This window comes from Pholcus phalangioides, unplaced genomic scaffold (genome assembly GCF_987345545.1).
Source record: "Pholcus phalangioides strain wild (caught in Gottingen) unplaced genomic scaffold, Ppha-v1.0 ptg000011l_1, whole genome shotgun sequence".
NCBI classification, from domain to species: Eukaryota; Metazoa; Arthropoda; class Arachnida; order Araneae; family Pholcidae; genus Pholcus; species Pholcus phalangioides.
The window spans coordinates 16132916-16146391 of NW_028301604.1; the positions used below are offsets into that span (position 1 = coordinate 16132916).

General features: G+C 32.4%; 1 protein-coding gene across 2 annotated transcripts in view; it reads left to right on the forward strand.

Annotated features, from left to right (window-relative positions):
• Aplip1 (JNK-interacting protein Aplip1) overlaps nucleotides 1-12383 on the forward strand; it is a 33470-nt gene extending 21087 nt beyond the window's left edge. The window contains exon 12 of one of the 2 annotated variants that reach the window (XM_089239141.1): nucleotides 1258-1347. In XM_089239141.1, coding sequence (XP_089095267.1) covers nucleotides 1258-1330 — 73 coding nt within the window. In that variant the 3' untranslated portion in view covers nucleotides 1331-1347. Of the gene's footprint in view, nucleotides 1-1257; nucleotides 1348-12268 lie in introns of those variants that run through there. The other variant, XM_089239142.1, reaches the window with a different exon arrangement.
• Nucleotides 12384-13476: the final 1093 nt, after the last annotated feature.

A 13476-nucleotide genomic window follows, 5' to 3' on the forward strand; every position in this document is an offset into this window, starting at 1 on the left:
TTTAATTTTGTTGTGGTTCATTCTTAATTATTATTTTAATTAATAGTAAAGTGAAACAAAAAAAAAACAAAAATGTTACATGATGCTTAGCACATACACAGTACACAATCCAGTCTCCGCGAGTACAGATATCGACTGACAACGAATGAACCGATTTGGCAGTATCACATTTTTCGGTCGCCAAGTCACCGTCAAATTTGGCAAGAAATTGTAAATCGTATCGTAATTCAACACAACAAAATAAATTCCATGTTTTGTAGTACAATATTTGCTTAGATATTTGAATTCAAAATCATTGAAAATGAAAGAAAAAATGGCATAAACTAATGGACAAACTCTTTCATATCTACCTTCATATGCTGTTCTTTCCTTAAGTTTCATCCATTTTCAAATTCAAATATGTCGGAATATTTTACTCTTTTTTTTGGCTCAGGAAAGAAGGAGTAACAACTTTCCAGTTGGGTTTTAGTACGGGGGGGGGGAATAAAAGATACTTTTTTTTTATTTTAATAACTATACAACCCTTGCAATATGAATGTATGAATATTGTATCTGAGGTCTATATGTTGGTTGAATACTTTTTCCAATTGGAAGTATGCTTCTAGGATCAACGGTTCACGAGTTATTCCAGAATACTTTCCTGTGCACCCTGTATTATGTGTGTGGTCCTAAAGTATTTATGATGTCAGAGTTTTTTGTGTGTTTCCATCTTGCAAATTAGAGGCTGCTGGGTGTTATCTAAAACTTCTTTCTCTATGTTTGGAATAAAAATATTTTTCAGTATTATAAGAATTAATATTTTAAAAAAATAAAATACAAAAATATATTTTTTAAATATATATGCCACACAATCATATGAATAAAACAAACATCCCTGGCATTATATGTATGGTGTGGGGGAAAATCATGAAATGAGTTCAATATTGAGTAGGAAAAAATATCTCAACTTATTTTTTTTAGGGTTTATTCCTTATTTCTTCTTTGTATGGAGAATTCTTCAAAGAACAACCATTCAAATACAAATGCAAGGCCACATAATTTTTGATTCACATTAGTTTGATGAAATAGTTATCTTTTTCTTTTTTATAGATCAATTAGTTTCAATACATATACTACATACATATTGTTTTCACAGAATGAAGCAGAACTTTGTGTTATTTTTTAAAGCATATCTCATGATTTTGATTCACTCATAAAAAATATTTTCAAAGTTTGAACCCAAATTCTCTAAGAAAATTGTGCTATTTGTATTTCCAGGAGAGCTTTTCAAAGGTTTTACCAGAAATTTGTAGAGACTATGTATCCAGTTGAAGATATTTATATAGAATAAAAATTTTGTGTGTATGATATTGTTTGATGGTCATATTTCTAATTACAAATATTTGAGGCTGAGCTTCATGTATAATTTTTTGATTTGTGCATTGGAATATTATGTGAATTTAAAAAAAAAAAACATAATTTTTGCAATAGTTACATCATTATGATGCCATATTTTATCATTTTTTTTGTTACAAACTGTACACTGAAAGTATTTTGAGCTTCCAATTAGGTTTGAAATCTGTAACATAATTATGGAGCAAGATACCTTAGTATATAGTCAATATATTTTGAAATAGCTATTCTCAATTGCAACTAGTAGTCAATTTAGTTTTATCATTTTTGTAAGGGAAAAAACAACACTCAAAAACAAATGTTTAATCAAAACTTTAAACCCATATGGGTAACACTTTTTGTTCACAATGTGACGTACAAAGCTTGCATTTTTCAACTTCAAGTCTTATCTATTCTAACTTACTTTTTGATCCATAGTTGATGTTACTGAATCATAGAATGAACTTTCCAGTTTTTTTATTTTATTTTTGGGCAGTAAATGATTTTTCCTTCATATTTTGCTATTTTTGATTTTTTGGGATTTTTGAGTTTTTTTTAAATTTATTAAGCTAAGCTCATAAATAATGAAATAGCCAAATCTGTTATTGATTTTGCAAACAACTACTTTATTTCTATGGAGCCAAAATAATTAGGAAAATGACATTTATGTGGAGCACTTGAATAGAAGTTGCAAAGTTTATAATTCTATAACATCTGAAACCTAATCTAAAAAATGTTATTTTTTATTTTTCTTTGAAAATTAATTTCGATATACAATGTTTTTAACTTCCAAAGTGAAAGCAAAACACAATTCACACACATAAATGTGAATCCTATCTGCCATAATTTCCCTGGCCTTATTTTATCTAAAAGGTTCAGTGGTATTCCAAGAAAAGAAAACCAAAGTTATATTTATTCTAGTGCATTCAGTCAATTGTTTTCTTTATTCCAACTATATGATTTGGGTTGTTTGCAAACTAAGTGAAATACAGTGTTATCTGTGGTAGGCGATAGAGTAATAAAGTTTATGGGTACTTTTAATTATTGCTTATGCATTTGTTCCATTTTCTAAGTTATGAGATGCATTAATCATTGCTTGGTTTCAAAGTCTTAGTGGCAATAGTTTCATAGTAAAAAAATTTCATGAGATATAAACAATATAACTTTACAGATGAATGCTAATTTGTAAAAGTAAAAAAAAGTTCCTCTGGTGTATTTATAAAATGGTCTTTTGTTGGGAAATTTATAAACTATTATAAAACACATCACACACATCTAAAAATCAGTGACAGACCATTCTGTGTTTCTTTGACATAAAGAATGTGTCAATTATTACAACATTCCCTCTAATTTTTGTCTACCTGCTTAGACTTTTTTTACTTTGCAAAAAATGACAGCATCAGGGTATCCACTCTTATCATTGTCCAATAGCTAATTTCTAAACTTAGATTAATCACCACTGGGAGCTACAAAATGCAACATAAAACACAAGCGACTACAGTAGACATTGATTTGGATGACTAAGGGCATCTGATGTCATCCACTGTTGGTGACCTTCAAAATGCTACTATGACTCTACTCTGTGCTAGAGTAATTATTGGTAATGCCATAAGGAAATATTAAAAACTTTAATAATTTTGAGATGTTTATTTGTAGGACATAATGTTTTAGACATTCTTAATAGATAAACAAGGTGAACATCAGGTATTGGCATTATATTAAGCAACACAGTGCACAAAACAGATTTTACTATGCAAAAATGGAAGCGTTACTGCCACTTGTGTGATTAAGAACAATTTTGCATATATTTTTGTGAAATCTAAACAAAACCAACCGAACACTTGAAAAGTACTCTGTGCGTGTGTACTATTATTATTTTATTGAGTACTACTTACCATCACAACCAATTTCCTGTGAAACTTTCGCTCAGTTTTAGCTGAATATCGCAAGAATAATACAGGTTATTGTTCATGTCCCACAAAGGTATTTTGATATGTACAGCTAGGGTTACCAGATTCGAAAACTGAAAAGGAGGATGCCTGCACACATATCCTTAGTAATGCCGCTTTTCCCAATTTTTACAACAGATGGCACCACTCTACTGTCTGATAAAACCGGCCACAACAATAATTTTTAACTAAAAAAGAACCGCTTAAAAAACAAATTCTTATAATTTTGATGGCTGTTGGTCAATGCATGAGAGAGAAAAACACAAAAACATTCATATCAGTGAAGAGGATATATGTCTCAGAGTGGAAAAAAAAGTTCTGGAAACCTGAATATGAGGACAAAAGGGTGAATTTTTCGAAACAGGAGAATGCTCAAAATTACATAAAAAGGATGATGTCTCGTAACCCTATGTAAAGCATTTATTTAATTTTTAGGTTCCATTCACATGAAGCTTTAAAGCATTCTAACTGAAGATGGGGAAAAAAGACATGAGTAGTGCGTAAATAGATAGTAAAGTAAAATAAACAACCACACCCCTGCATGGAATGGCTGAGCATATAAAATCCCATTCTGATGGGATCAGCCGCCTGTAGACACCTTAGAAGTCTGTCACTTAAAGTTGTAGTGGATGATGTGTTCTATTACAGTAGGACCTCTCAAATCCGGACTCCTCTGGACCTAGGTGATTCCAGATTATAGAATCCAGATTTATGTGGATCCACTTTTGTTTATTTCCCAAGTTTTCATATTTAAAGCAGTAATATACCCCTTTGAGCACTTTGATTTAAATTTTCCTTTGAAAAAATATTAATAAAGCAACATACATGCATTAGATAATTTAATTGTAAACCATAACATCTAAATTACATAAAATTATTAGTTATCTATAGAAGAAAAAAAAAACCTTATTCTTTACTCTATAATGCCCGTAACCGCCTCAAGTCGGCCCGGCTAGGGGGTATGGGTATGTTTTGGTGGGCTTTTGTCACCAACGGGGAAGAAGATGAAACCTCTTGTCAGAGGCGGGAATGGAAAAGACAACTGCAACGCCCTATCAATGGGATTTTAAAAGCTGATGTACTAAAATGCTCCTTGAGAATGGACTGATTATATCCAAGTAAAAAGTCTTCCTTACTAACACAGTAGACCCTCTCACACGATAGACCTGGATGGATCACACCTCCTTGCACTCACACTCATGTATACCAGTCTTTTTATTTATAGAAAGATAAGGGTACTCAATGCATTTTACAAAGACATACTGTGAGGAAAGGGGTGTGTTTTCAGTAGACAAATTATCTCCCGAAAATCCATTGAAATGAAAGGGTGAACGTGAAACACAAAGGGTAGCATGAATAGAAACTCATGGAGAAAGAGTGGGGAGAGGAGAAGTGGCCGAAATTTTGACGAGTTCACTTCGAACACAAAAAACTTGGTATTTTCACGAACCTCCCAGGTTTTCTATCTGGGCATTAAAGAGTTAAACAATTTTTGTAGTCAGTGCTTGGATCTGAAAACCAACTGAAATTTTATTTTTGTTTCTGAAGATCGTGAACGGTAAATTTTCCGATTCCATGTTCTCCACACAATATTCATACTAATGTTTCGTTCGAGAGTAATGATCCATTTGCAGCTTGTACCTGCCACATCGCTTGATGTTTTCTGCGTGTTCAGAAATTCACTTGAAAAATCAGAAAAAAATAGTGATGAACAAGCTCTAAAACAATAAGGTTAGTTGTGGCGTTAAACGTTACAGCACAGAGAAATGAAATGAAGAAACAAGAGTTCTTTTAGATCATAGTTTAGCAAACTTTTCATTCCATCGCCCCCTTCTTCAGAAATTTTTTTTTCTCATCGCCCCCCAACTCAAGTGAACCCATAGGATCCTATGTTAAATCCATAGCTTCTATCGCCCCCCTGGACCATTCCATCACCCACCAGGGGGCGATATTGCCCACTTTGGGAAACACTGTTTTAGATCAAAGCTGACTTTCTGGCTAATCACATTGAGCATGAATGAATGAACGCCAGATTCTCTGCCACCGGACTTATCCCGTTGCCGAGATCTCTTCCAGCCCAGCTTTGTGGCGGAGTGGAACAAAGTGAGTGACCTAACGGTCTGAGTGTGTAGCTAGTGTTGTGTCTGATATTTCAGTGCTGCCATCTATACTTCAAATTGTAAGTGAAGTGTAATGATTGAATATTTGTAACGATGTAGGCCTGTTGCTCTCTGTGGCGAGACTTTTTAACGGGGAGATCGGCTCGCATTCGCACCTTGAAGTTGGGAACCACAGAAAACCAACTTCAGCCGACCACCACTGTGGTGCCGGTGGGGTTCGAACCCGGATCCCCGCGATGCAAGTCTGTCACTATGACCACTCGACCACCACAGCAGCTATTGAGATACGCAGTTGCCATCATTGTTTTCCAGAACCCCGTAAATCTCACTTGACACAATAATAAGTGGTACAAACAACAAATAAAATGGCTAATTATTATGTTCGGATTACACTATAAAAGTTTTGTAAAAGTTCTTTTATAAAACTTGATAAGCACAACCAACAAGTGTATTGGTTACATTAGAAACATCAAAAGTCCCCGGTTGAAAAAAAAATTGGGCTGTAGAGTTTCCGGATTAGGTAGGTCCTAGTGCACTGGGATCAGTCTCGTGAATATAAACTGCCCGTGACTTAATTTATCACTTGTAGTCGCTTCCAGCGGATAACCAGCCTCGGTTTAGTGAGCAACTTCTAATTACATGTTACAAATGTTGCACATCGTCTCCAAAGCCAAAAGTCAAACATTTATTTCTGAAAAATTATTAAAATTAAATTTTTTTGTACAGTTCCTAGGTCCTATAAGTTATAGGATGCAGTAGCTCTCAGGTTGATAAGATACTTGCCTGAAGCACCAAAAGATGTTTAGAAGTACTTCAAGTTTGACACCCAATTTGTCCTTGTCAGAATCATTTTTGACTCAAAGGTACAACAGAAACTGCAACAATATAACCACAGAAAAAGATTGCTACTGTAGGGAATCTCCCACAGAGGGGTTAGTGCACCAAACTCACGACCAGATGTATGAAAAAAAAAGATGTCAAACACCATTCGGAATTGGCAATAACTGTAGGCCCCGGTCTAATTAGCTTGCCTGTACAGAAAATAACCATGGTGTGACAAAAAATGATCAAATGACACATAAGTTACATCTAGTAAAAAAATCTCCATGCACTGACATGCAGAAGAAGAAAATATCATTCTGTAACCATTTAACAACCAATAGAATTTTCGTTAGTGAAGGTTTAGGAATTAGCTATAGGACAACCATGAGAGTAGAGACACTGTATTGTGTATAGTGAAATGTCACTACATATATAGGTATAAAAAAAAAAATAACTGGAATGGCAACATTGCATGCTGTGAGTAGTAGTTGCAGATCGTGGCACTAGATGTTCTTGGGGTTTTCTATTCCAGTATACCAAATGTCATCAATGTGGACTGGTTTGTCTGTGCTCCTAGTCACCGCATCCTGTGCTTTTTGAGATTTTGTGATCACAAAGAGTATGGGTGGAACTTTGGCCTCAGCTGCAGTCTTTTCAAAAGAAAACATTGATGTGAAGCAACAAGCCTTTGGGGATTGGTGCTATGAGTAAATTATAACTTTACGAGTGTTTTTTTTTTCTCATTTTAAAAATGACAACCTATGAATGGAAAACCTGCTACAACCAGAAAATTTTTTGGTGAGCACAAATCAAAGAAATTTAATAAATATTACCAAATCACTATTGTCTGAGCAAAAAAATTATTCATGGATTACCTGCTGTCAAATTTTCAAAAAATTTGGTTAAAATACTGTTGGCCAAATTTGTGCCCTGCATGAAAGAAAAAGGCGAAATTGGCTCCTTCACTATGACAATACACCAACTCACATGGCTTTATATCTGACAGTTGGCAAATTGAGTATTGTGCCAGTGTCCGATCTATCCTACTGTTGGATCTCATTCTGAGCGACTTCTTTCTGTTGCCACTGACAAAGAAAGCTCTGTGATGAAAGTGATTCTCCGTGATGTGGAGAATGTGAATGAAAATTGACAAAGAGAGCATTAGAATAAGTGCATTAAGGTCAGCCATACATTCAAGGATACTAAGATATGTATGATTATAAAGTTCAATATAACTTCTGAAAAAAAGTATTGTCATTACTTTTGGGTCTGTATACTTTATGATTCTATATGTACTGAGGCATTTTGGCTGTGCACTGCTATGCATGAGCACAGCTTAGAGGGAAATTTACTCAGTATAACACTGATGAAAAATCCAGTAGCACCTATAAGTAACCCGATGCATTTCTTGGTTTTATTGGTGAGGTTTTTCTATCAACACATGTTTTTGTTAATTTTGTTTCATTGCTGTCATTTCAAAGTACTTAAATGCTTATTAGTACTCCTGAATAATGCTTAACCATGGATTCTCTGTGATCTCTAACTGTAACAAACCCAACTATATTTGCTATGTATAAAAACATTCTCAAACGTGAGTTGCTTTTCATAAGAAGCCTAGATATAGTTCTCACAGCATCTACACTATACTTCTAAAAACAATAAGACCCCAAAAATGTAAAGAAGCCAATTCCATGTCCTACTTGTTTCTAAACTTTATTAAAGTTCCATTTTAGGATGATTTTCCAACAACTAGCAGAAATATGTTCATTAATTTCCTCTTAGTTTAAACAATTTTTGATAAGGTTGGAAGAAAAATAATATTTGGATTTTAATGAGTGCTATTGTAAGTGCATACAATTTCTGTTGGACAAAGCACTGACATTTTATTCTTTTAGCATTTTATAAAAAAACTAACCCCCTTAACAATTTTCAAATGAAAAACTTTTTTTTTTCTCAAAGTTACTGATGTAAAAACAGTAAACTTGCTTGATAGATCTAAAGTTTTCATGTAACATTATGTTGCCCATGACAAAAAATATTGGATCATATACAAACATACTACCAGTTACATTTAAAATGCAGAAAAAACCAAAAAATAATTTTTTTTCTCAGTGAAAATTTTTGATAGAATCGATCATTTTAAATATGGAATATATGAAAAAAAAATCTTAAATTTAATCCAATGTGACTTTGAAAATTTATTTATGTACTGGCAACACCCAAAGAAAAGGTGTTCGATCAACACTTTGATTCCATGGTGTGGAAGATGGAGTTCCTCAGGAGGAAGTTACAGGATTGTTTAGATGTGCTCAAAATATGAGGTGAGCTTTTTTTGGAAAAGAAGTTATTTTGTGTGTGTGTGTGGTGGCACAACAATTCCTGGTAAGTGTATTGAGGTTTCTATCACCTCTCCTCTCGCACCGTGATTCCAGGTGTGCTACGAGCCTGAGGCAACTCCACAAAACCATCAGTCCTCTGGTATTTTTTCCAAAGGAAACTCACTGCACTTTGAGCACAGTTAAACAATCCTGAAACTACACCTCATGAGGAACTCTGTGTTCCAACATGGAAATTATCAGCTTTTTGAGATCATCAGAAAGATATGTTCTGAGAATCATATGTATGTATATATATATCTTTATTATTGTGTATGATACTAAAATAACTGATCATTTTCCAATACTATGATACATCTCTAAAAAAACTAAAATATACCTTGAAAAATAAATAAAAATAATGAATTAGAGAAATTTGTCGTGAATACAAACTAATATATGTATATGAAGAAAATGATGTATGTAATAAATATAAATGTTTTCGCATGATATATTATTACTTCAAATAAAAAACTATGGGAAATAGGAAAAACAAATAAAACTTAAAAAATGATGAAAATTGGATAAATAAACATTTAATAGACAAAATTAATATCAAAGAAAAACTATACAAAAACAAAAAATACTCCCATGTTAAAGATTATGAAGATACATATACAAATTATGATAACATTCTGAAACAAGAGATTAAAATAGTGAAAAATGAGTACTTTGGGAAAAAATTTCAAATTGTAATAATGATATTCGTAAACATGTTTGGTTTATAACCAATGGGAGTTTATAAACCAAACAATAACAAATAAAAAACTACCTTGCCAGATAGAGCAAATTGTAAACAGATGGCTGAAAACTTTAATGCAGATTTTATAAATCAAAATTTAAATAGTGAGCAGTTCAATGTAGGAGCTTCTTTAAACTTTGAAGGCAATGCATTGATATCTTCAATGACGCTAACCAACAATGGAAATAATGATCTACACAAATTGGTCTCCAAACTGAATGAACGTAAAGTGACAGGATATTATGGCATTACAGTAAAAATGATCAAAATCATAGCCAAATATCATAATAACCTGTTCGCATAACTGATAAATATATCATTAATTGAAGGAATTTCTTATCCAGAACTTAAAGTATCTATTGTGTATCTGATTTTTAAAAAAAAAAGACAAAAACCTATCAAACTGTAGACCAATCCCAGTACTCCCTATTTTTTCAAAACTAGTTGAAAAAGTATGAAAATAAAATTGATAAATTATTTAAAACATATAGACTACTTCGTTGAGATTCAATATGGATTTCAAACACGGAAAAAAGCACTGAAATGTCAATCGCGAAAGTAAATACCTAAATCAAAGTTTCAACAACAATAGTTACTCTATATCAGTTTTTATTGATTTGAAAAAAAGCCTCTGACAATGTAGATTAACTCCACCATTAAATAAATTGGAGAAAATTGGAATCCGTGGTGAGCTTTTGTGATGGTTTGAAATGTATTGCTATTGACTATCACAGGCAGTTAATATAATGAACAAAGATAGCCATTACCTTGAAATAAAAAAAAGGAATACCTCAGGGAACAGTACTCAAGCACACTCTTTTTCTAATCTACATTAATTATTTATGCCGTCTAAAATTGCATGGTAAGATAGTGTCTTTAGCTGATGATACTGTTTCATATGTCGAAGATAAAAATATTTCCCATTTGGTTATATTAAAGTTGAAGATGACCTTAAACAGATTCCTCCCAAACATTGAAAAAACAAAATGCATGTCTAAAAATTAGATATAAAACCTGAAAACCCTATATCAATAAAATTACAAACTTGTGAACATTCCTCCCAAAGCTGTTTTTGCAATCATATAGAAAGTGTAAGAGAATATACATATTTAGGAGTTATTTGTACAAGACAATCTTTTAAAGGGAATAGTCACAAAAATGTTTTTAGTAAAATTAGAATACAAATAGCAGCATTATACAAATTGAAAAACATAAGTCCGGAATTCCTCAAGACAGTCTTCTATGAATAGATCCAATCAAGAGTAACTTACGCAATAACAGTGTGTGGGCAGGTGCCAGGGCCACTGTATATTGGAACTCCACCGCCTCAATCAAATCTATCTTTTCAGATGCAATCATAATTAGCCACTTTTGCTTGATGACAGGGTTTTCAACTGGGGGGGGGGGGGAGAGCAGGTGGTTCTCGTGTCCCGGGCGCGGGACCCGAGGGGGCGCAAATTTCATTCTGAGACCTCTCCAACATTACAAGGGGGCCATCAAAATTTGCGCTTGCCTCGGGTGACCAAGCATCTAGTTGTGACCCTGGGAAGTGATTACCATGATAACATCAAAAATTTAAATTAACATTTACAATTGTATCCAACGTAAAATTTTTTACATTTAATAATTCAAACCTATTTAAATCAGAAGTTTTAACACTTGAACTGAAGCAAATCTATGTGTATAAATTTATGTATTTACAGTGTTACACATAATAATTACTGTTTCTTATTAATGACAGAAAATTTTTATTGAGCTCTGGGGCAAACTGATTGGTTCCCTAAGAGCTGTAGAGTGTATATTTTGTTTTTTTGTTCTATTGTATTTATTTTGTATATCATTTTTATTCATGTATTTGTGTATGTTTTGCAATTAAAATATATATATATCTTAGTACTTCAGAAAATGTAATGATGAAAAACCCTGTTGCATTCATTTTTTATACATTGTCTGGTTTCCATGGAACTGCACAAAAATTGTTTCATTTGCATTTTTCGAGCCAAAATATTTTTTTAAAACGTGATTGAACACTTATTTTCCACCAAAGTGTTGATTAACATTTTCTCCCAGGTGTTGCCAATTTATAAACTGGATTTCAAGGTCACATTAGAATAAATTTATGATTTTTTTTTCATTGATTCCATATTAAGGATGATTATTTTCACCGAGAGAAAAAAGCATTATTTTTCATTTTTGTTTTTTGCATTTTAAATATACTATCAGTAGTATTTTTGTATTTGATCAGACATTTTTTTGCCACGGGTAGTATGACATTAATTGTTCCCTCAGTTATATGTGCATTTTGAGTTTTTATGAATAAAAATTTATGTAAAATGAACTTTTGAACTTACTTTCTATTAACATAGATCAGCTGTGCACATGTATCCATATCTTGAAATGCAAATTTATTCAAAGTAGGTATAATGTAATTAGAAACTGTTTTTGTATGGATTCAAATATACTATAGTGCTGTATAAAGATATTTGTTATTATCTATATCAGCTCTTTCCTATAGACAGTGCCTTACCTAGTGCAATATTGATTTCATTTTTTGTAAATCATGCTTAATTTTTGGTTATTTTACTTAACACTACTTATTATTGAAAATAATAATGTCAATATCTATACATGCTAAATGTGCTGTTTTATTTGGGAACTTCATGGGTGCATTTGACATCAGCTTAAAAATATTTTTTTATATTTATATCTTTACCTATATTTTTACTTCCTAAACTTCCACTAGTGGTCTATGGCATAAGCCTCACAAATATTCCAGTCTTTTATAAAATTTGTGTATAAAAAATTTGAATATTCACATTTTTTATATGAATTGTTTATTATCATTATTCATCGCATAATTAATTGTATTTTCAAATTTTTCTGTTGTAGTTTTCAAAACATGATAACTTTGAAGAAACTTCATAGTGATGATTCTGGACTTACTATTCTATCATGTAGAAACCTTTTGAAAGATTTAAGAAAAATGTTGAAAATTCTAATAGAATTACTTGAAATCTTTCATTTTCATTCTCTGACTTTTTTAATTAAATATATAATCAGATCTACAGGAAAATAGATGACATATTTTGTTTTACTTCTCATATTGTTATATATTTCCATATATTTATTCTTCATATTTTCATTCTTTATGTTCTCATACATATATATATATATATCATTTTCAGCATATTGTTTTTATTTAAGTAGTTTGAAATTTTATTCCTTATCTTCGAAGTTCCAACATTACTGCCATAACCGAACTGGCTTCTCGAGCTAAAACAGGAAAGTTGTAATTGCAGTCAAACTATGTGATAGTGCTAAGGAACTTTGCTCATAATATCAACAGAAATCTGATCACAGTTTTCAGCATTCTTGCTTTTGAGTTTTTTTGGAGAAATTTTCAAGAGTTTGAGCTCATGTTTAGAAGATTAATGTTTAAAAGATTCCAATGTTTGTATCTCTTATTCTATTGGTGACTATGGAATGAACATAGGTTTCATTGCATGGTTGCTTATAATTGTTTAGTTTCCATTTATTATACATGGAACATTAGCGAAGACAGAGTTCCTGGAAGCCTTGGATAACTACAGTTATGTTTTTTGGGGTTTTTTTGTATTCGTAGTAAGTTACCCCACATCTTACCAGTAACCGTATGATCCATAACTTCCTTTCAATTTGTGCATTCATTGTATTTTCAAGACATCTTTTGTATTCTAAAGGGCTTCTGAAATTAAGGCATGGTTGCCCATGTCATTAAGATACTCACACGTGCTGTACCAAAGGATGTTTAGAGATGTCATGAGTTTGATACCCAATTCATGCTTGTCATGATCTTTTTTGACAGTGAGGCACAATAGAAATGACGGTGAAATTATCATAAAATACATTTCTACTCCAGAAGGTCCCATAACAAGCACGAGGCGAGATATATGAAAAGAAGGAAAAAAGTGAACACTCTTGTTCGGATTTGGCAATAAACTGTAGATCCTGGTCTAATTATCCCTTGTGTGTAGAAGATGACAGTGGTGTGACAAAAATGACCAAATGACTTCTGCAATTAAAGCCAGAGCTTACTTTGAGGAATTTCTTAGTCAAAA